Source organism: Equus asinus, chromosome 2 (assembly GCF_041296235.1).
Source record: "Equus asinus isolate D_3611 breed Donkey chromosome 2, EquAss-T2T_v2, whole genome shotgun sequence".
Lineage (NCBI taxonomy): Eukaryota > Metazoa > Chordata > Mammalia > Perissodactyla > Equidae > Equus > Equus asinus.
The window spans coordinates 80,777,544-80,802,971 of NC_091791.1; the positions used below are offsets into that span (position 1 = coordinate 80,777,544).

General features: G+C 36.1%; 1 protein-coding gene across 6 annotated transcripts in view; it reads right to left on the reverse strand.

Moving 5' to 3' along the window:
• Positions 1–25,428, reverse strand: part of RYR2 (ryanodine receptor 2) — a 674,743-nt gene that overhangs the window by 388,737 nt on the left and 260,578 nt on the right. For all 6 annotated transcript variants that reach the window (XM_070492185.1, XM_044758547.2, XM_070492181.1 and 3 more), the window contains exons 5-8: positions 22,079–22,093; positions 6,780–6,854; positions 3,269–3,347; positions 90–202 (exon numbers count right to left, since the gene is read on the reverse strand). In XM_070492185.1, coding sequence (XP_070348286.1) covers positions 90–202; positions 3,269–3,347; positions 6,780–6,854; positions 22,079–22,093 — 282 coding nt within the window. The remainder of the gene's footprint in view (positions 1–89; positions 203–3,268; positions 3,348–6,779; positions 6,855–22,078; positions 22,094–25,428) is intronic.

The following is a 25,428-nucleotide window of genomic DNA, read 5'->3' on the forward strand; positions in this document are numbered from 1 at the left end:
TAATTTGCAATCTACACTTTAAAGAGAGAGTTTTATTGACCTGTCATTTATCCTATCACCAAGTACACGATGCTCCTTTCCGAACTTACCAAGTACCTTTCAGAGGACACACTAACTAAGATGAGGTCATCTCCAACTCGCACTTTTTCTCCTTCTGATCGCTGCTTGGAGGCAGGATGTATAGTCCACCAACAAGCCTCACCTGCAGGATGATTGAAAAGGGAAACATCAGATGTGCCTCAGTTTAAAACTGATTTTCTTTGCCAGCCACTCCAAAATCAAAGAGAGAAGTGAAAAAAGTCTTCAAAATCAATCTCCTTAAAATGAAACCGTCCTACTGATACAACTTTCAGAAATTTGAAATTTAATGCAAATTGATCTCTTAGACCATGAAAATCAAAAGAATTCGGCCAACGAGTGGTTAAGTTCGCGCGCTCCGCTGCAGGCGGCCCAGTGTTTCGTTGGTTCGAATCCTGGGCGCGGACATGGCACTGCTCATCAAACCACGCTGAGGCAGCGTCCCACATGCCACAACTAGAAGGACCCACAACGAAGAATATACAACTATGTACCGGGGGGCTTTGGGGAGAAAAAGGAAAAAATAAAATCTTAAAAAAAAAAAAAGAATTCGGCCAAATTAGCTTAGGAGAAGACATACTGAAATACAAAGATTCTTCTCATAGAAACTGGTTGTGACAATATGGGAAGGTTGGTGTCTTTCTTTCCCACTAAGAACTGCTTAAAAAGGATATTTATTTATGCTAACATAAGGCCAATTCACCAGTCTTGCTGATCTGATCTCATTCTCTATACAATCACAGGTTATTACACTGTTCACATTGCTCTCTGTAATAACATCTTGTCTTCTGCCACTTGATTTGCAAAAGGATTTGGAGTTTGGTGATGTGACAGTTTCATCAACTCTGTACCTTTTTTGGGATGCTCATTCAAAACAGATGCAAGTGTTGTCACTTAAAATTCTACGATCCTATGCCTTGTTTAGTTACTTTAAGATGTAATAGTTTCTGTTAATCTACTATAGGAGGATAAATTATAAAAATTTCTGAGCATACATTAAATCAAATAATTTCTTCTAGATTAATTCAAGGATAAACCTCATGAGCCACATGTCCATTCTTCATTCTTGAGTCCCATTACCTAAGATATAAACGTAAGCATACAATTCTTCAATCTCCTCATAGTTCCTGTTAAAATCTAAATGTAAGTTCTATCCAAAAATGAGAATAGTTTTAGTGATACCTGTTATTTAATAATTATCATTCTCCTCTTTGCCCAGCTTTATTCTTTTTCTATAACATTTATTTTTTTCTTCTTTACTAATTTCCCAATGCCAGAATGTAAGTTCCATAATGGCAGGGATTTTGTACATTTCGTTCACTGGAGTTTCCCCATCTCCTACTAGAACTTTGTAGGCACTCGATAAAAATTCATTTTCCATAAAGAGTAAATGAATCAGCAAAAAATATTTCTTAAGCATGTTTATAGCCAATATGTAATCTGTGCCCTAAAGCTGCTTTCTTACACAAACCACGGTTTTACTTGAATGTCACCTTGCAGAAGTCCTTATCTTTATTCACTCAATTCACATTTTTAGAGTTGTAGTGAGTTTTTCATTCATTTGCTCAAACATTTATAAAGCACCCACTGTTTGTCTTTCATTGCTTTAGTAGCTGGGGAGACAGCAATAAACAAAGAAGAAAAAGTTATCTGCCTTGTGAGTTTAATTCTGACCAAGGCAGGCATACAACAAATGATAAATATAATAAAGAAGTCGGCAATTCAGAAGAAGTAGAAAGCTACCAGGAAAACAGGGCAGCATGCGGGCTCAGCGGGTGGGGAGGAGGGCTGTCCTGTTTGCTTGTTTTGACCGTTACATAATCACCTCAATGTAGGAAAACAAGTTAAAGATCATGCAATTCTTCGATTTCTTTGAGAGAGAGAACTGAAGACTTTCTTTTTCATGTCATTGTATGCTGAAACAAGTTAATTACAATGAGAAAACTAAAAAAAAACAAGCAAAAATACAGAGGAATGACTGAGCCTATATACAATGAAATAAAAATCAGAAGTCCTGGAATTTGTTGTACAAGGTGATATCCTGGTCTATTAAAACGTTAATTAGCTTGGTAAATACAGCTTTATTTTTATCCATTTATTGTCTGCGAATTTAGAACACGAGAAGGTATTTTAAAAAGGAGAGGGAGTGTGAGGGGATAGCTCGATCCCACCCCTGAAGGGATAACTTAACAAGAGCTGGTCTGTTTCCTTCCATTCTTTTTTTCTACTTGGTCTTTTATTTATTTTAATCTCCACAGTCATGCGTGCTCATTGTAAAAGATAAAACAACTAGTACAGAGGTATTTAAAGTGTGAAGTCTTCAGAGCCCTGAGAACAATACCACAAAGAAGCCTGTATTCTCCTATTTTGATTCTCCAAAACGATAAATGTGTTATATATATATATATTTTTTGTTTCAAAAATAGGTAAATACACGTCTATTCGGATGGATATGTAGCACAATGCCCTGTGGACAGAGAAATGAAGGAGACTTTCAGTTTCTACCTTTCTGTCTGAATGTTGACAGTGAGTCTATTACACTTTTAGACTTAAAAAAAAAATTTTTTTTGTTGAAGACTAGCCCTGAGCTAACATCTGCTGCCAATCCTCCTCTTTCTGCTGAGGAAGACTGGCTCTGAGCTAACATCCGTGCCCATCTTCCTCTACTTTATATGTGGGAAACCTGCCACAGCATGGCTTGATAAGTGGTGTGTAGGTCTGAGCCCGGGATCCGAACCGGCGAACCCCGGGTTGCTGAAGAGGAATGTGTGAACTTAACTGCTGCGCCACGAGGCTGGCCCCAGACTTGAAAATATTTTTAAGATGAAAGATAAAGGATAAAAGAGATACACAGTAATACTTCAGAAACTAATCAGTGTACATTAATATTGTTAACAGCCAGTAAAGCACATAGTAAGTATTGTTTTTCTATCCAAATCCCTCAGAAGAATAAGGTTTGAAGTTTAGTTTGAACATTCAGCTAATTATGTGGGAATGACCAAGCTATAGAAACAATGTACACTTCCTCCTTCTACTAAAAACTTCCCTTAGAAAGCCGTTTGTTTTTTCCTGACTGCATCTGTGAGAACATTCATCTAACGTATCTTGGAGTATGTCTCAGGTCTTCTCCCAGTCCAGTCCCGGCCATGCTCTCTCTGAACACAGCTTCAGCGCACAGCAAGGAGCTCACCTGTTGTGTCCTCTTGCAAGCCAACATCGAAGGCCAGTTTATCAGTTGAAGACCGGGAGGTGGACAGGCAGCACAGATACTAAAAGACACAGAAGCAGGAGCTGTCACTAAACATTTACAGTCCTATCAGAGTCTAATGCTGACACACAGTTTGGTATCAGTCTACTTCTGCTATATCAGTCCTTTCCTTCAAATCTGGATGCTTCTGTGCAAAGCCCAGGTTTTCCATTGTGAGGGGGAACAGCACTCGCACAGCATTCATTAGGAGCAATGTTCTAAAAGAAATGCGGTCCTTTTTCCTTCATAAAAAACTAGGGAAATGTGTTCTGTCAGTAAAAGAAGATGAGGAACCAGGGATGTGTTTATACATCTCTCACTTCATGTGATATTCATGATCATAAGCAAAAGTACAACCTGATCTGACAGTTAGAAATCTTTCTCCCAAACAGAAATTTGAAAACTATTCAATTTTGTCTTTTTTTGTTTTCATTTAAAGAATTTTAACTCTTTCCAATTCACCCAGAATTGATTGTGGTGTGCAGCATGCCACCTCAGTGAAGTGAGGTTTTATCACGTGTATACACATAGGCGTGTTTCCCCAAGAGTAATCGAACTCTTGCAACATCATCATCTCCTTACTCCTTTTCCCCGTTCCTAAGTTCTCCTAACTGTATATTCTTGGACATACAGTTTAGGATAATTTGGGGGGCCAATTCCCTTACCCCCACCCCATCCTCAAAAGTCTTGTTAAGTGTTATAAGAATGAGGACACAAAGATGAATGTGGATGAGCTCAGGATACACTACCATCTACACCAATCGTGTTGCGAGCAAGGGGCGCTCAGAGACAATTCTGGGGATCAGGCAAGCCCAGACCTCCCAGAATCACTGGACCACTAATGCAAAGCTTAGAAAGTTCCTACTATGGAATAAGGTCCATCCAGCTCAGTGGGTGTCTGCGAGTGTGAGGAGGCAGGAGACGAACCAACGGGGACAGATGTGCTGGCACATTCGGTGGAAGTCATTGCCATGGTCAGACTGACACAGAGACTGATTCTCTCTGGACTATAAAGCACTGGCTCCCTTAAGGTTATAAAAAAGATGCTTCAAGTGTCCCCAAACGTATTCTTAGCCAGTACGAGAGTATGAGTCTGATCTTGAGACAGGCAGCCCACAGTGGTCCCTTAGGTTTATAGACTTTAGATCTAAACTATGTTAAATATTTCTATTTGAGAAAAAGTAACAATTTTACAATACTGACTTTCCAGACAAAAGCATAAAGTAATCCCTATTAAAGTTTTCTCTAATATTTCTCCAGAATATTACAGTACTAGCACTGTAACTATTAACACACATTCTCTCTTCCTCTAATGTTCATAGCATCTATGAAGTAGATACTATAATTATTCCACTAAATGTCAATTAAGTTTCATGAAGGCAAGGACTTGGTCTTACTTACTACTATATCTAGCACTTAGAACTGTGCCTAGCACACAGTAAATGCTAAATAATATTTATTGAATGAATGGATGAAATGTTTAGATGCAATTACACGCTTAAAGAGGTTCAGCAAGGTATCCAAGACTGTACAGCATGCCAGAAAGTGAGCCTGAACCCATATCTACCAACCATGGCCAGGCTCTTAAGCCGTCTATTATGTACAGAGAGTTTTCTTAAAACAGACTCACGTTTATTATTCTATGCTGATTTGGGGGGTTTTCTTTGTTTGTTTGTTTGTTTGCTGAGGACGATTCACCCAGAGCTAACATCTGTGCCAGTCTTTGTCTATTTTGTATGTGGGTCACTGCCACAGCATGGCCACCGACAAGTGATGTATGTCCGTGCCTGGGAACTGAACCCGGGCTGCCAAAGCAGAGCGCACCAAACTTAACCACTAGGCCACAGGGCTGGCCCCCAGATTTTGTGTTTTGATTGCTACTGACAAAGGATTTCTTTCCATGAAGTTTTAATGTATGATTGCTATATACACTCAAGTTGTTTTTATATATTTGTCTTGTATCCACTTTATTAAAGTGTTTTCCTTTATGTTATTTCATATCTTGCTATGTCAGCCAAGATTGCCAGAATAATGCCAGACAGCATATTCTGGTTTCTGTTTAATTGTTTGAGCTAGTTTTGTCAAGAATGGCTTTGTGTTTGACAATTAAGTATGATGTTGGCTATTGATTTGACCTTGATATTTTCTTTATCATTGAGGAAATGATCGATGCTAAGTTTTGATTAGGAGTGGGTGCTGAGTTTTATTAAAAACTTTTATCAGCACCTGTTAAGATGATCACAATTTTTTCTTACTTGACCCATTTATGTGAGGTAGCACACGAAGAGTAATGATATTTTTAAGTCATCATTAAAATCCTATCTATACTTTTCCTATACTTCTCTTCCTACACTTTTAAATTCCATTGACCAGACTTCTGAGCCAGATTTTCACATCAATATTTACGATGGAGACTGAAATTGTTTGTGTTTTGAGGGGTACTGGTATTGAGGCTGTGGTTATGCTTAATTTCCTGCTCTGGAACAATTTACATATCTTGGGAATTATCTCCTTCTTAAAAAGAATAACGAAATACATTATACTTCCAGATATTGGACTATCACGTAGTCACTAAAATTAGGTTTATGAAGAAATTTGAATAACAGGGATAATGCTAATGCTGTGATGATACATTTAAAAAAATCAGGATATAAAGGTGGTTATGTAGTAAGAAGTCAATTACGTAAAAAAGAATTTTAAGACCAGAAAAGATTGAAATGTTTTATAAATTATAGTCATCAAAAGTTTTCTCTCATTAGTGTAATCATTAAGAATTTTTTCTTCTGTAATTTCCAAATCTTATAGAATGAATATGTAGTTTTATAATTTAGTAAAGCCTTTAAAAGAATGAAATGAAACTTTTATAAATTTCACATATTTTATACATATAAGATATAAAAATATATATATATATATCTAAGCATATATAAAATACACATGGTAGAGAATGAGAAAACTGGCTGAGAGGAGCCCAATGGGTAATATGGATAATTGGGTGAAAAAAGGAGCACATATGGAAAAAGAAAGAGAACATCTAGTTAAGAAGGAAAGGAAGTCAGTGGAGAATTAACAGTAGAACTCAGAGGCAGTTTATTTTTACATTATCTTTCAGTTAAGATACTTTAATTCTCTAATAAATAAACTGTTTAAAACAAAATCACAAATGAGAAACATGTGACTCTTACACCACTCTCCTCCTAAGACGAGTCTCTGAAAAGTAAGATACGGAAAGTAGGAGTCATATAACGATAGAACTGAAGGGCCATAAAGGTCGTCTAAGCTAACCCTCATCTTATAAATGAGAAAACTAAACAGGGTACAAAGATATTAAAGAACACATATATCCAAGTTCATTAATGCCATTGCTAAAATTCTGTTACCAACATTTCCTGACCATGTATGCCCAAATGGATCGCATGATCATATGAGGTTTGAAATCACAACATCTACTCACCATGCCACTGTAGGAATGGCGGAGCAATATGGCATGTCCATAGAGGAGTGTTCGATGACTACCACCCTGAGCAGTCTGCATAGAGAAGAGAAAGTGTCGACAAAAAAATGAATAAGAGAGTAAACTTAACTAAGGCAAGAAGATGCTCTCTTGTTCTCAAGGAAAAGTTTAACAGGAAAGAATAAAGAGCTATCGCAAATAAGCAAAGTGCGGTGGGAAGAATGCTTCATTTGGAACACAGCTATCAATAAAATCTCTCTGTGGGGCTAGCAGCTGATTTAGTTCTCGAAGAATGGACTTAATTTCAGTAAATCTTTACCATAATTTGTAATTATTTTTCATAGCTTTTTATTGTCTTTATTTCCCATTACATTGTGGTCTGCATTGGGCAGGAACTCTGATACTTTGGTCACCATTGTATTCCATGTGCCCAGCAAAATGCCTGGCACCCAGCAAGGACTAATAAATATTTGTTCAATGAATGAGTCTTCCTAAAACACAAAATTGACCAAATCATCTCCAGGCTTTATAGGAAAGAGTCCAAAGTCCTTCATATGAAATAGAGAGATGCTTCTCAAATTTTAGCATGCTTATGAGTTACCTGGAGAGCTTGTTAAAACACAGATTCCTGGGCCCTATCCCTGAGATCCTGATTCAGTAGGTTTGGGGTAGATACAGAGAAGTTTCGTTTCAAAAATTTCCCAGGTGATGCAAGGGCAGTTGTTGTGGGGACCACACTTTGAGTAGTTTAAGCATAGGGGACATTTAGTCTCCACCCTTTCTCGCTTCCTCCCCCAAACCCCCTATATTCCAAACACACACACTTTCCCTGCCCTGAATATACAATGCTGCTTTCATGCCACTCTTAGAATGCAATGTTCCCTCCCTCTGTGGTCTTTCTGCCTTATAAACGGTGCTTTTAAACTCAATTTAAAGGCTACCTCCTCTATGAAGCCTCATCTGGTTTCCTCAAAGTTAGTGCTCCCGCAGCATCTCTGCAGGCCTTGGTCTACATGGGTATAACGGCCTTATCACTCTCCACTGCAAGCACCTTCTCTCCTGGACCAGACTGTGAACTCCTCAAGGTCAGGGACTTAGCTACTAGCACAATGGCAAGACACAGTAAGCACTCAATAAACATTTGTTGAATGAAAAACTGGAATGTGGAGGAGCCCCATCCAGGCTGAGTGAGGATATGAGTAAAGGCGTCATGCATGGTCTACAACTGCAAGGTATTTATGAAAGAGGAAGGGCCACGGGAGAGTAGCGTTGGGTTGCAGAGAGAAATTCAACAGGAACTATAACATTCAATGAGGGTAAGATCATGGAAGGTGCAAAATGTTATGCCAAGGACTCTGTACTTTTTTCTGTAGGAAAAGGAGGTCTTTAAGGATTTTAAGGATGAGAGTGATGACATTGATCTCTATAAACTTTAACAAGTACAGAAAGTACTTTAATACCCAATACTATTATACCTTTTTTACTAGAAATATATCGCCTCCCTATTCCACATAATTTCTTAAAATAACTTTATTTACATTAAGCTTGAAAGACCTCAGAACCATTCTTAAAATGGATATTAAAAGTTAAAATTATAAGAAAAAACTGCTTTTAAATAAAGGGAAAATCACTTTTTCACATACTGAGAGAAAAAGGGAAAAACCTACTTTGCAAAATTGTATTCCTCCTCAGAAGGAGGCTGTCGTTAGAGAATACTTTCATTTTCTATAATATATTTGATTGATTGCAGCCAAGAATAATTTTATTTACCTTGTCTGCTTTGGATTACCTTGGTAGGAGCTTACCTTTTCATACCAGATATAGGTTCCAAAGCTATAAAAGCCAGCTGAACTTTAATAAAACTTGACAGTCATACCAATAAAAATAAGATTTTTTTTAACGAAGGATAGGCCTTAACTGTAGCCAAAAAGTATTAAGTTCTCCTTTTACTGTAAAGCTTTGCCTACGCATTTCATATATCCATATGAACATATATATAAATATTCAATTTGGTTAACATAACGAGATATTTCAGTGTCTGAATTTTCTTTCAACTATAGATTTTACACAGTCAGTTATAAATTTCACACTATGGATTTCCTTATTACTGAAATGCTAATTTGTGCCACAGATTTAGTTTCAAGAGAACTCTTATAAAAGTATATAAATAACCCATACTAACTTAATTTTGTTACTTATAGAAACACTGTTAACACAAAGTGAATGCAATTTGTCTGTGACAGTACTTTTCCTAAACTTGTCATTTTAAATGACACTACTCTGGCTCTGATTCAGGAAAAATAAAATGACTCTTGGGCAGGTTGGATAATGTGTTCTTTTAACATTTTTCAGAAGAATTGTGTGTGTGGGATGCACCAAAAAGGTACTTTGGTTCTTTCCTGGGTTTTTTTTTTTTTTTTTGAGTTCATAATAGTTTACATCAATGTCGGATTTCGGTTGTACATTGTTTCTTATCTGTCACCACATAGCTGCTCCCCTTCACCCCTGTGCCCACCCCCTACCCCGTTCCCCTGGTAACCACTGAACTGTTTTCTTTCTCCATGGGCTTGTTTACATTTTACATGAGTGAAATCATCTGGGGTTTGTCTTTCTCAGTCTGGCTTATTCTGCTTAGCATAATTCCTTCCAGGTTCATCCATGTTGTTGCAAATGCAATGATTTTGTCTTTTTTTCTGGCTGAGTAGTATTCCATTGTGTGTGTGTGTGTATATATATATATATATATATATATATATATATATATACACACCACATCTTCTTTATCCAATCATTAGTTGATGGGCACTTGGATTGTTTCCATGTCTTGGCTATTGTGAATAGTGTTGCAATGAACATAGGGGTACATATGTTACTTTGGATTGTTGATTTCAAGTTGTTTTGGTAGATACCCAGTAGTGGGATAGCTGGGTCATATGGCAGTTCTGTTTTTAGTTTTTTGAGGAATATCCATACTGTTTTCCATACTGGCTTCACCAGTTTGCATTCCCACCTGCAGTGTATGAGGGTTCCCTTCTCTCCACACCCTCTCCAACATTTGTTATTTTTAGTCAGCGGTTATAGCCATTTTAACAGGCGTAAGGTGGTATCTTAGTGTAGCTTTGATTTGCATTTCCCTGATGATTAGTGATGTTGAGCATGTTGTCATGCATTTATTGGCCATCTGTATATCTTCTTTGCGAAAGTGTCTGTTCATCTCCTCTGCCCATTTTTTGATGAGGCTCTTTGTTTTTTCGTTGTTCAGTTGGGTAAAATCCTAATATATTATGGAGATTAACCCCTTATCAGATATATGATTTGCAAAAATTTTCTCCCAGTTGGTGAGTTGTCTTTTGGTTTTGATACTTGTTTCTTTTGCCTTGCAAAAGCTCTTTATCTGATGAACTCCCACTTGTGTATTTTCTCTTTTATTTCCCTTGTCTGAGAAGATATGGTATTCAAAAAGATCCTTTAAGTTTGATGTCAAAGAGTGTACTACCTATATTATCTTCCAGGAGTTTTATGGTTTCAGGATTTATTTTCAAGTCTTTGATCCATTTTGAGTTTATTTTTGTGTATGGCATGAGATAACGGTCTACTTTCATTTTTTTGCATGTGGCTGTCCAGTTTTCCCAACACCACCGACTGAAGAGACTATCTTTTCTCCAATGTATGTTCTTCACACCTTGCTCAAAGATTACCTGTCCATATAAGTGCAGTTTTATTTATGGGTTTTCAGTTCTATTCCATTGATCTGTGTGCCTGTTTTTGTACCAGTACCATGCTGTTTTGATTACTGTAGCTTTGTAGTACATTTTGAAGTTAGGGATTGTGACACCTCCAGCTTTGTTCTTTTTTCTCAGTATTGCTTTAGGAATTCAGGGTCTTTTTTTTGCCCCATATGAATTTTAGGATTCTTTATTCTATTTCCATGAAGAATGTCATTGGGATTCTCGTTGGGATTGCACTGAATCTGTAGATTGCTTTGGATAGTATGGACATTTTAACTATATTTATTCTTCCAGTCCATGTGCATGGAATCTCTTTCCATCTCTTTATGTCATTATCTATTTCTTTCAATAATGTCTTCTATTTTTCATTGTATAATTCCTTCACCTCCTTAGTCAAATTTATTCCTAGGTACTTTATTCTTTCTGTTGTGATTGTAAATGGAATGGTATGCTTGAGTTCTCTTTCTGTAAGTTTGTTATTAGAGTACAGAAATGCAACCGATTTTTGTAAGTTGATTCTGTACCCTGTAGCTTTACTGTACTTGTTAATTATTTCTAATAGTTTTCCAATGGATTCTTTAGGGTTTTCCATATATAAGATCATATCATCTGCGAAGAGTAGGAGTTTCACTTCTTCATTCCCTATTTGGATTTCTTGTATTCCTTTCTGTTGCCTAATTGCTCTGGCCAAAACCTCCAGTACTATGTTAAATAAGAGGGGTGATAGTGGGCATCCTTGTCTTGTTCCTGTTCCCAGAGGGATGGCATTTAGTTTTTCCCCATTGAATATGATGTTGGCTGTGAGTTTGTCATATATGGCCTTTATTATGCTGAGGTAGTTTCTCTCTATCCCCATTTTGTTAAGAGTTTTTATCATAAATGGCTGTTGGATCTTGTCGAATGCTTTCCCTGCATCTATTGAGATGATCATGTGGTTATTATTCCTCATTTTGTTAATGTGGTGTATGACATTGATTTATTCGTGGATGTTGAATCATCGCTGCTGTCCCTGGTATAAATCCCACTTGACCATGATGTATGATCTTTTTGATGTATTGCTGTATTCAGGTTGCCAATATTTTGTTGAGGATTTTTGCATCTATGTTCATCACTGATATCGGCCTGTAGTTTTCCTTTTTTGTGTTGTCCTTGTCAGGCTTTGGTATCAAAGTGATGTTGGCCTCGTAGAATGTGTTAGGAAGCATTCCATTTTCCCTAATTTTTTGGAATAGCTTGAGAAGGATAGGTATTAAATTCTCTCTGAAAGTTTGCTAGAATTCCCCAGGGAAGCCAGCTGGTCCTGGGCTTTTATTCTTTGGGATGCTTTTGATTATTGTTTCAATCTCTTTCCTTGTGATTGGTCTATTCATATTCTCTACTTCTTGACTCAGCTTTGGGAGGTTGTAAGAGTTTAAGAATTTATCCATTTCCTCTAGATTGTCCATTTTGTTGGCACATAGTTTTTTGTAGTATTGTCTTATAATCCGTTGTATTTCTGTGGTATCCATTATTTCCCCTCTTTCATTTCTAATTTTATTTATCTGAGTTTTCTCTCTTTTTTGATTCGTTAAGTCTGACTAGGAGTTTGTCAATTTTATTTGTCTTCTCAAAGAACCAGCTCTTTGTTTCATTGATGCTTTCTACTGCCTTTTTTGTTTCGATAGCATTTATTTCTGCTCTGATTTTTATTGTTTCTCTCCTTCTGCTGACTTTGGGCTTTGTCTGTTCTTTTTCTAATTCAATTAGGTGAAGTTTGAGCTTGCTTACTTGGGCTTTTTTTACTTTGTTAAGGTGAACCTGTATTGAGATGAATTTCCCTCTTAATACATACAGCTTTTGCTGCATCCCATAAGAATTGTTATGGTATGTTTTCATTTTCATTTGTCTCCAGATATTTTTTTATTTCTCCTTTAATTTCTTCAATGATCCATTGCTTGTTCAATAGCATGTTGTTTAGCCTCCACATCTTTATCCTTTTCTCAGCTTTTTTCTTGTAATTAATTTCTAGCTTTATAGCATTGTGATCAGAAAAGATGCTTGTTATTATTTCAATCTACTTAAATTTATTCAGGCTTGCCTTGTTTCCCAAGATATGGTCTATTCTTGAGAATATTCCATGAGCTCTTGAGAAGAATGTGTATTCTGCTGTTTTTGGATGGAGTGTTCAATATATGTCTATTAAGTCCAACTGGTCCAGCTTTTCATTTAATTCCACTGTTTCCTCGTTGATTTTCTGTCTAGATGATCTATCCATTGATGTGAGTGGAGTGCTGAGGTCCTCTACTATTGCTGTGTTACTATTAATGTCTTCTTTTAGGTTTGTTAATAGCTGCTTTATGAAGTTTGGTGTTCCTGTGTCGGGTGCATAGATTTTTATAAGTGTTATTTCTTCTTGATGGAGTGTCCCTTTGATCATTACATACTGCCCCTCTTTGTCTCTCTTTGCCTGTCTTATCTTGAAGTCTACTTTGTCTGATATAAGTATTGTGACACCTGCTTTCTTTTGTTTGCCATTAGCTTGGAACATCATCTTCCATCCCTTCACTTTGAGCCTGTGTTTGTCATTGGAGCTGAGATGTGTTTCCTGGAGGCAGCACATCTTTAATCCATGTCTTGTTCTTTAATCCATGTCTCTACTCTGTGTCTTTTTATTGGAAAATTCAATCCATTTACATTTAGGGTGATTATCGACATATGAGAGCTTAATGCTGCCATTTTATCACTCATTTTCCCATTCTCCTACATTTCCTTTGTTTCTTGCCCTGTGTATTTTGGTCTACCAATCGAGTAGTAGTTTGTTATGGTGTGTTTCTTTGTTTTCTCCTCATTTATTATTTTTGTCTCTGTTCTGCTTTTTTGTTTAGTGGTTACCCTGAGGTTTGTATTCAAAATCTCATGGATAAGATAGTTTCTTCTCTGATGTCATCTAATTTCCTTAGAGTAAACCAATTCACTCCTTTCCTCTTCCCCTAAGTTGTTTTTTCACATCTTATTCTATCTTGTGTTATGAGTTCGTGGTTAAAATGACAAGATTACCTTTGTTTTTGGTGTTTTCCTTCCCTTTGTCTTTAATGCTATACCTGAGTATTTGCTAACCTGCTCTCATTCTATCTACCTATTTATCTCCCTACTCCATGCTTTGTAACCCCTCTCTCCCTTTGTTTTTTCAAGTATGAGGGCCTTGTTGGGGATTTCTTTTCGGGGGCTTGTCTTGTGGCTACGAACTCCCTTAGATTATGTTTGACTGGAAAAGTTTTTATTTCTCCATCATATACAAAGGATATTTTTGCTGGATAGAGTATTCTTGGCTGAAAGTTTTTGTCCTTCAAAGATTTGAATATGTTATTCCAGTCTCTCCAAGCCTGTAATGTTTCTGCAGATAAATGCACTGAAAGCCTAATGGGGTTTCCTTTGTAGGTTATTGTCTTCTGCCTTGCTGCCCTTAGTATTCTTTCTTTGTCATTCAGTTTTGCCAGTTTCACTACTATATGCCTTGCAGTAGGTCTTTTTACATTGACATACTTAGGATATCTGGCAGCCTCTTCCATACGGATTTCCTTCCCTAGGTTTGGGAAGTTCTCTGCTATTATTTCTTTGAACAAGCGCTCTACTCCATTCACCTTCTCTCCTCCTTCTTGTATACCTATAAGTCTTATGTTGCATTGTATAATTGAGTCGGATATTTCTCAGACACTTTCTTCATTTCCTTTTAGTCTTAGTTCTCTCTCCTCCTCTATCTGGAGCACTTCAACTTGTTTATCTTTGATTATGATGATACACTCCTCTCTGTGATGTCCACTCGAGCATTCAGGGAATCCATAAGTTGTTTTATTTCTTCCATTGTGTCTTTCATCTCTAATATTTCTTATTGATTCTTCTTTATAATTTCAATCTCTTTTGTAAAGTAGCTCCTGAAGTCGTTGAATTGTTTCTCTATATTCTCTTTTACCTCATTGAGTTTTTTGATGATAGCTATTTTGAATTCTTTGTCATTTAGATTACATATTTCTGCATCCTCAGGACTGATTGCTGGGTACTTGTCATTTTCTGTCTGGTCTGGAGATCTAATATAATGTTAGATATTGCTGGAGGGAATGGCTCTGGTTTTTGGCATCCTGGTGTTATTTGGTCACCATTACCACCTATTGCCACTAGGTGGGTGTCAAGAGCCATGTATTCTGAGCCCTGTGCCTTCAGCTGAAATCCCAGGAGCTGCAGCGATCCCGAGCAGGTTGGGGGAGGGGTGCTTTCTCCTCTGTGCTCTCAGGGTTTTCTCACTCTGCTCTCACTATCTGTTCTCCTGGGGTGTTGGCTTGATAAGGTCACCCCCAATGAATGCTGTCACCCTGGTAGAGGGCTTGCCCCTATGCTGCAAGGACCCTCAGGAGTCCTTGATGTTTCCATGAACGAATGTCCTCTCACCTGTTCCTCCCCTCTCAGAGGCCGCCCATGGTCCCAGATCACAGTCTTCAGGAGAGAGAGTGAAGTTTTCTCTTACCCCATTCCACCTCCTCCAAGTGGGGCTCCAGCCTCTCTGCCCTCTGTCGTATGGCTGTGTGGGTCTCTCCAATGTTTTTGTGTTGTGGTTGGATGTCCTCTGTTGGAGTATGAATGTCCTTTTCGTTGTATATTAGAGGGGAAAGATTGCTGGAAAAACTCACTCTGCCACGATGGTGACAGCACTTGCACTTTTCTGTTTTTTGATTTAGTCAATTTTCTTATTAAATTTGGCCTGGTCCTTGCTTTAAGTGAACAAATAATTATGGCCTTCCTCTGTAGGGAGCTACTGGTACTTTATGAGGATGGTTATTACAAATACTGGCTAGCCACTTCTAGGGTTAGTCCTTCAAGATTCTACAATATCCTGTCTTAGATGGACTGTGGGACTCCTCCAGAGCAATTTCAATGAAAAAAGATCACTACTGCTGAGTAGTATGTCACAAGCAGTAGTCATTCAGTACTCTAGAACAGGGTCCATTTTCTGTCTAGCCATCCAAACCTAAACCCATAGGCACACAGTGACATAACCTCTGTAAACTATGGGAATCTAGCCAGGACCAACTAGATAAGAGAATCAAGCTAACAGGGTCGCAAGCTCAGAGGTGACCTGCCTTTCAAGATTCACACTTCAGAAAAAATCATCTTAGCATTTTTTGAAGTTAACATGTTAACTTGCTTGGAATCTAAAACACAAGCAATGTGGGCAGTGTTTTCAACTGCACCAATGAAAAGGAGAATCAGGAAACTAAATTTTAAGTAACAAATAAACCTCCAGTTCACATTAACGCCATCTATATTTTAGTCTTGCTAATTCTCCAGCAAACGTTACACAAGAGAAACATTCTTTCCTATTCATTTCAAAAATCCTTATTGGGTGTCTACCATCTGAGAAGAACAGTACCTGATGCCAAGGCGATTATGCATAATCAGCTCACAGTCTGTTTCCCCCTGCCTTGAGAATGAGAGTTTTCTCTGAAAACTCTAATTATTCATTCATTCAACAATTATATACTGAATCCCATGTAATTTCCTTCAAAATATTTATACACTAATAGCAAAGAAAATGGAAGTTTAAGAACTAATTCTTTGAGTATTCTTAATACCCCCAACTAGATGACAGATTATCAGCTCCTTGTAGTAAAAGTACTGCTGGAACTTGCATGTCCTTAAAGTACATTTCCAACTGTGACTTAGGCCCTATCCGTCCCTGTGCACTGTCAGTCCACTGCAGCCCAGCCCCCCACTGGGACTGGCTGAGCCTGAGGTTTAGTTAGTAAGCTGTCACCAGCCCTTCATGGACTCTCTGCAGACCAGGATCCTGAAGTCAGCTTCTGCTGGACTAACACAGTTACATTAAGGGGCTGTTGCTCTTAGGGAGGAAAAAATAAATAAATAAATAAATAAATCTACCATTTTCAAACTACTCCCTCTAAATATTCCTGCTGTTGGAGAGCCAAGCATCACTTAATAAAAGGTAAACTTTGACTTTTTGAAAATATCAACTAAAAACATTTTTCAGTTCTGTGTGTGGGTTTGGTCCCATGACCCCTGAGACAACTGACAGGGTTAATGTTACACAATAGGGTAAAAACATGAACTCACGAACTGTAAGTGGATACAAAAGCCCAGGGTACATTCAAACAAAATCTAAACAAACTGCTGTATGATTTCTAAATCAACCTCACCTCACGCTTTCCACAAATTACTTTAATATCAATTTAGTATCATTAGGCATTCTTACGCTTTCAGCTTTCGCGATCTTGCCCAAAAGGTCCAATTACAGGACTCATATTGTAAGCAAAAGCTTTGATGTAAATGCATCCACATTTACAATTATTCAGAATATTACAGAGTTCTGTTATCCTTCTCTGTGGGGAGGGGGACAAGTTGGATCATGGCAGCTACAGTTGAGGTATTACTGTCATAAACTTAAAGTAAAACAGCAGAAAAGCATAACACATAAAACCAGAACAGGAATGACTAAGATCAACTAAAGAGGTTTATAGACACATAAAAATTACTGACTCTGTGTTTCTATTCATTTGGGTTTTTTCCTTTGTCTCTGTTTTTTTAAAATATATGTTTGTACTATATATTGGCTATTAACATGTCTCTAGTATTATTGCTGTGTAAAACCATGCAATTTACTAACTATATAATATCTAAATATTTTAGGGTTTTCTGTTTTCTAGGGTTCTCTGTTTTCAAGGGTTTTCTAATCATTTTTTCTGAACAAAAATGCTATATTAATCAATGTAGGACATCTTTCAGAATTCCAGGCCCTTATTATCCAAGAGTTGTTTTTTATTTTAAAATAAATCGGACTCTACAGGAGAAATTTTCTGTATTCCCTTAACTGCTATAACATAACATGTCATTTTAGAAGTAAAACAATGAAATCATAAAAGGAGTTTATTACTGCAGGTAATAGTAAACTATACCGCCAAAACTAAAAACAATAGACAACAAAAAGAAATGTGCACGAGAGAACTTCTTTCACAGTGTCAGACATTTAAGTAGAGAAGCTTTTAAGTTTACCTTCAAATACTAATAGCGATACTTGGGAAATGAGTAGTTTCAGGGACAAAATTAGAAAACCATCTCTCTGCGTAAGCCTTCACATCATCTGGAAATGACTTAAAAACACAAATGCGAACAGCACAAGATGCACAGGAGCAGCAGAGAGCTGCTAAGCCTGATGTTTTGGTCCTGTGGTTTGGACCTGTGGGCCCCAGGCAGCACGAGATATTCAAACAGTCCTGCCATGTTCAACAGTGAATCATATAAGAGGTTCACAGGATAATTATAATAATTAGTGAGAAATCTAGCTTCACTGCAACATACATGTGTTTGATAAAGCCAGTTGAACATTGTCAAGACAGCCCCTTGGCACTGGGTGGCTTACTTGTGATGGTGTCTTAAGCAAAAGTCTCCTGAGGGAACAGATCAGGCCTGTGACAGTACTACTAAAGATTGTTTAGCGCCAACAAGCATAAATGGGACAAAGAAGCATCTGTCTGGTTCTGGGAGGTTAAACACTGCCTGTCCAGGTATGAAATCCAAAGCTAATCATGATTGAAAGGTGAAAGCTGAACAAAATTCAGCATCCTTTTCCTTTAAAGTAGCTTAAATTACGATAATTTCATGCATATGCCCTCTGTTTAGTCACACTCTAACCTTCCCAGATCATCTAATGCAGGGATGAAAATAAGCCATCGGGTTTCTGGCCTTGCAGTTAAAAGAAATCAGAGCCTACTCAAATTATTTTAGGTAAACCACCTGGTTGAAAGTGATTCTATATCATCTTTCTTCCTGTACTGATTTTAATATGAATTTGCTCATGAAAGAGCTTAAGATAAGTGTTCTAGGCATCAATTCCATTCACCCTTCTCCAGGGGGAAGTAGATATGACATTGGATAAGGGATTGGAATGGGGTGAGATGATAAAATGAGTAAGTAAATGCAGATTTAGCAAGAAACACTGAATTTTTTTCAAACTCAATTTTATTAGTTATTTTCAAGGAGAGGATACATTCCTGTTTTGCTGTTGTTTATAACATTTTCCCAACTAAAACTCTTGTTTCAGGATATGTCTAATTTAGCAGTTAATGTCCTCTCTTCCCAATGTAATAATAATATTTTCTACTTAAAGATAATAGCTGCAGTTATTTGAAATGTTGGAAAATGTTTTTGCTGATAGATGGCTTCAGAGACGTGTTCTTCTCTGTCATCCTATCCAAACTGTCAAATTCTTAATGTTAATGAGTAGATCCACGGTCAGTAACCCACAATGCTCCTGGTTCAGAGTTTTGTACAGTATGAATGATAGACTTAGCTAAGTAACTCAATTGAGATGAATACTTTGCTTCCTTTTCTTCTAAGCAAGCTTTTAAATCTACATCCAGAATTTTGATTTAACACTTTTCAGAGTTTACGTATTTTGAAATGATATTCTTTTGAAATTTTAAATTACATTAAGCCTTTATTAACTAAATACAACAAATTTCTCTATACATTATTTCTCGACTTTTATGATAAAAATTAAATTTCATGACATTAAAAAGATTATACACCATGATCAAGTGGGATTTATACCAGGGACACAGGGATGGTTCAACATCAGCAAGTCAATCAATATGATATGCTACATTAACAAAATGAGAAACAAAAACCACATGATCATCTACAGATGCAGAGAAAGCATTCGACAAGATCCAACATCCATTTATGATAAAAACTCTCAATAAAATGGGTATAGAAGGAAAGTACCTCAACATAATAAAGGCCATATATGACAAACCCACAGCCAACATCATACTCAATGGGCAAAAACTGAAAGCCATCCCTCTGAGAACAGGAACAAGACAAGGGTGGCCACTCTCACCACTCTTATTCAACATAGTACTGGAAGTTTTGGCCAGAGAAAGTCCGCAGGAAAAATAAATAAAAGGAATCCAAATAGGCAATGAAGAAGTGAAACTCTTACTGTTCGCAGACGACATGATCTTATATATAGAAAACCCCAAAGAATCCATAGGAAAACTATTAGAAATAATCAACAACTACAGCAAAGTTGCAGGGTATAAAATCAACATACATAAATCAGTAGCATTTCTATACTCTAACAACGAACTAACAGAAAAAGATCTCAAGAACACAATCCCATTCACAATTGCAACAAAAAGAATAAAATACCTTGGGGTAAATTTAACCAAGAAAGTGAAAGACCTATACAACAAAAACTTCAAGACTTTCCTGAAAGAAATTGATGATGACATAAAGAGATGGAAAGACATTCCATGCACATGGATTGGAAGAATAAACGTAGTTAAAATATCCAGACTACCTAAAGCAACCTACAGATTCAACACTATCCCAATGAGAATACCAATGACATTCTTCACAGAAATAGAATAAAGAATCCTAAAATTCATATGGGGCAACAAAAGACCCCAAATTGCTAAAGCAATACTGAGAAAAAAGAACAAAGCTGTAGGCAACACAATCCCTGACTTCAAAACATACTACAAAGCTACAGTAATCAAAACAGCATGGTAACTGTACAAAAACAGGTGCACAGACCAATGGAACAGAATTGAAAGCCCAGAAATAAAACCACACATCTATGGACAGCTAATCTTCGACAAAGGAGCTGAGGGCATACAATGGAGAAAAGAAAGTCTCTTCAGCAAATGGTGCTGGGAAAACTGGACAGCCACATGCAAAAGAATGAAAATTGACCATTCTTTTTCACCATTCACAAAAATAAACTCAAAATGGATCAAAGACCTAAAGATTAGACCGAAACAATAAGTCTTATAGAAGAAAATATAAGCAGTACACTCTTTGACATGAGTATCAAAAGGATCTTTTTGGACACCATGTCTCCTCAGACAAGGGAAACAATAGAAAGAATAAACAAACGGGACTTCATCAGACTAAAGAGCTTCTTCAAGGCAAGGGAGAACAGGATTGAAACGAAACAACAACCCACTAGTTGGGAAAAAATATTTACAAGTTATATATCTGACAAAGGGTTAATCTCCATAATATATAAAGAACTCACACAGCTCAACAACAAAAAATCAAAGAACCCAATCAAAAAATGGGCAGGAGACATGAACAGACATTTCTCCAAAGAAGATATATGGATGGTCAATAGACACATGAAAAGATGTTCATCATCACTAATCATCAGGGAAATGCAAATCAAAACTACACTAAGATATCACCTTATACCTGTTAGAATGGCAAAACAACCAAAACAAAAAGTGACAAATGTTGGAGAAGTTGTGGAGAAAAAGGAACTGTCATACACTGTTGGTGGGAATGCAAACTGGTGCAGCCACTATGGAAAACAGTATGGAGATTTCTCAAAAAATTAAAAATAGAAATACCATATGACTCAGCCATCCCACTACTGGGTATCTATCCAAAGAACTTGAAATCAGCAATTCCAAAAGTCCCATGCACCCCTATGTTCATTGCAGCATTATTAACAATAGCCAAGATGTGGAAGCAACCTAAATGCCCATTAACTAATGATTGGATAAAGATGTGGTATATATATATATATATATATATATATATACACAATGGAATACTACTCAGCCATAAAAAAGGATAAAACCATCCCATTCACAACAACATGGATGGAACTTGAGGGTATGTTAAGTGAAATAAGCCAGATAGAGAAAGACGAACTCTGTATGATTCCACTCATAGGTGGAAGTTAAACATATAGACAAAGAGAACTGATTGGTGGTTACCAGAGGAAAGGGGGGGTGGGGGGAGGGCACAAAGGGTAAAGTGGTGCACCTACAACATGACTGACAATAATGTACAACTGAAATTCCACAAGGTAATCTTAATAAAAAGTTAAAAAAAATAAATGTACTATATTTAAAAATAAAAATTAAATTTCATGAATATGATATGAGCAATGTGGTAGGTATATAAAAAGGAAACAAAAACATTCTACTGTACGTCTCAAAATAATGACATTCTGTTCTTCCTCTCCTTCCCTTACATATTTCCTTCAATGATATGACCATATACTTTACTCATCTCTTTCAGTTTGCCTCCTTTTAAAACCTTTCCATTTTTCTGATTTGGTTGAGAAAGGAAAAGGGTCTGAATTATTTTCCCTTCTCCTGGACTAAGCAATTCAATAGTAGCTTCTTGGTGCCTCTTCTAATTTCCCAGTGTATGAATTTCCTATTGTATTCATGCAAGAGTGCTTAAACACAAACCAGCCAATATAATTCCCGCAGTGAAAATTCTAAGTGGAGAGCTATAAAAAATTCTGTTTTAATGAGAGAAATTCCTAACATCGGCTAAATAAAACTTAATATGTTACAATATGACCCAAAGATGTCAAACATCGTTAAGTTGTCAAATCTAAACATGTGATTTATTTACTTAAATTTAAAAGTTCTACGATTTGATGTAATTTTTAAAAAATTTAAAATGTGAAGAAAAGTGCCCCGAATCCAAAAATTAAACAAATACATGTAACCAAACTTAAAATGTACATAGTATTACATATATACAGATGATCCAATGTCTTACCTTCATCATGAATTTCTGTTGGAGCATAAGGAAAAGAGAGAAAATATTAAATATATATTATTTCAATATCTTTTATTTATAAAGACTCTATTTTTCTAAATGGAGTTAAGTGAAAAATAAACATAAAAAAACATTCACTGTGTTGTCACAAGAAAACTAAATATCAGCTACATGCTAGAGAAAAGCTGTAGCAAGCAAAACTTTTCTAAAATGTTTTTATATTAGTACTTTCTTTTTCTGTGAAAACATGCCACTCTATTTTAATGCGTGATTCAAGTTACAACACACCTAAGCCCCTGAAAAAACAAAGTTATAGGCTTAAAATTACACTCTGAAAATGATTAAAAATTTTTTCATTTCATCTTTTGGATAAAAATGCAGTCATATAAACAGCAACACAACTAATTTTAGTAAAAATAGTGGATTAGAAACAGGTAAGATAGATCATAAGCTGCGATGAGCTGCTCAAATTTCATGCAAAATAACGGTAAGCAATTCTCTAGACACTACATATTGTGAGATGTGAATTTCAAAGAAAAATCACAAAAACTTTTTTCTCTTAAAATGACACAGCCTCTTCTCATGATTTATAATAGCTTCTTTTTTCTGCTAACAAAACATAATATGTGCGTATATTCCTTCATTTTTCTTTAGACCCATAAAGTTTCTTTGACTTCTTATTCCTAGGAGAGGTATACAGATGAAAAAGAGCTAAAAAGGAAAAATGATACTACATTTCTCAACTTAGGGCTAAATTTAGCTGTCGCAAGCAGTAACTCCTACATAGAAAAGATATACATAGCTACATTAGTTGTAAAGAAAATAGCAAGGGAAAGTGTTATAAAATAAATATTTGTAAATATCACAGAAATTTCCCTAAAACATACATCCAGAGTAATACATATAATACTAAATGGCAATTCTACTGTGACCGATTTGCTTCATTTTTAATATAATTTTAAGGAAAAGTTGCAAAGAACCATCTCATTCTTGGCAGAGAAAAATAAATGTTGTTTAGTTACATTTTTGTAACTGATAGCAATGGTAAATGATACCAAGAAATTTATTTCCCCTGTTGAAACTGATCAATCACAGGTCTACATGTGATCACTAGTGATGTAGATATCACTAAATCAAAAATTAGGAAAAATCACTTTAAGCCTTAATTCAAAGAAAAACAAAAATTCAAAATTTTGCTACACAACATGGTTTATAATAGATACCTTTTTGATTAGCTTTTTAAAACTTGATCTAGGTTTTGGAGAATTTTTCTTTCAGAAATGTTCTCAGCCTGATTTTTGTCAGCTATCTAGGTTAACTCCTTTAAAATTGTAGTAAATAGAAAAAAGAATGTTCAGTAGAGTTTCTGAAGTCTGCTATTCAAAATTTCTAAGTTGAATATGACTGCAGGAAGTCATACAGGAGAGTAATCTGTATAAATGATAAAATCGAATGAATATTGCAAATTAGCAAAGCCTAAAATATCCATCTGTAGAATGAGAAATAATAGCAGATGTAACGGACACACATTATTTTCAAAAGATAATCAAGAACATAAAAGATTATTTGTGGCATTACTGACATTAACTTTTTATACAAATCATCTATTGGTCAATTTGGTTTAAGTGCTAGAAATTACCAAAGTTATAACATGACAAGATATTCAAAAGGAATGATTCAAAGGCAAGGAAGAAAGCAAAATACATTAAAACAAAAAGAATGAATATATCATTTTAACCTCAATGTAAACACAGCTTAAGTATGATAAAAAGCAACAGAAAAAGAATACCAACAAAAACCCTTTAAAAGTTGATGACATGATAGAAGGGAGAAAAAAAAGAAACCCATGCATAAAAATAAATATTGAAGAAAATAGGCTCAATTTAGGTGTAGAGAATGTCACTTTTATCTTTGTAACACATTTAATAAAGGAATTAATTATTTGATTTACTTCCTTCATGAAAATTTCAGTAGAGAAAAGTGAAAATTTCATTAGACAAGATACAGAAATGGATGACTACGAAGACAGAATCCAGCCACCAGCATGGATTCTAACACTGCTTTCTGTCTTAGAAGAAATTTTAGGATGATCATCAATTTCTACAGAAACGTAAAGGGGGAAATTTTCGTTCTTTAGGGTAAAACTGCCAATGACAGCAACTCAGTGTTCCAGGTTTAGTTCTATCGTTTTAGAATTGACAGGTCGGATGAAGTTCAAATGTGAGCAAGAGTTGTGGATGTAACCCCCTGTTATGCTGCATTAACACGAAAACCAGGAAGAGAAATAGCGATCCTCATGTTTTAATTCAAATATAGACGGCCCTGGGAGTCTAACGGATGACAAACAGAAGCAGAACAGTCTCTGGTCTTTAAGCATATGTCATTTGATCTATTTGATCTAAAAGACCTAAGAGATTTTGCTTAGCATATGCAAATGAATATGAGCAGAAAAACAAGTCAAATAGCAATACTTTATTGTGAAAACTCTAATCAAACACTGGACATCAAGAGAATGCATAATCATGTCCAATCTGTTACTGGCACAAAGAAACAGTAACGCAGGTGATGTAAAAAAGTTCCTCGACCATAACTGTGCCTTTCAGTTCAACCTTGAACTTTTTTTTAACTTATTTCAGTGTCTTGAAATGACAAGTGATTAAAAAAGTCAATAATTCTATATATGGACCTGTCTTAGAACTTTTAAAAGAACCTTTACCAAAACGTCTACTTAAAAATTATATAGATAAGGAATTAGCAATAAAGCAACAAGATAAACATTTGGGGGCTTGTCATTAAAAAGAATTATCAAACAGGACAATCTGAGAGGCTAAGGCAAAATTTTGGCTCAAGAGTCCTTCTAATATGAAGTTTCCATTAAGGAGGTGAAATGTCCCACTCTGCACACAAAATATCCATCAAATTTAAGCCTCTCTTGTCATCTTTTCTCACCACGTATCAAGATGCTAGGATTCTTCATCATCTTCCAACTGGTAACCTTTCCTTTGTGAATGAAGATATATCTGGTAAACTTCATTATATTGAGAAAAGGAAAAGTTATTTCACCACCAAAGAGCTGGATTTGATGGTGGCTATTTTAAATTAATGCTACTCCCAAAAAATTTTAGGGGACAAGAGAAATTTAAGATCAACAATTCCAACTTCCAAACATATATCAATGTATACTATCTAATAGCATATGTGGACACATATTTGTGAAAAACCACAGCTAATTCTCTTATGATGAAAATATCTTATGTAAATGCTTAACTTTCTGGGTTTCCCCACTGAAAATATCCAAGACTGCATTGATTGACAGACACGCTGATTGTAGGCCCAGAAAACATCTAAAA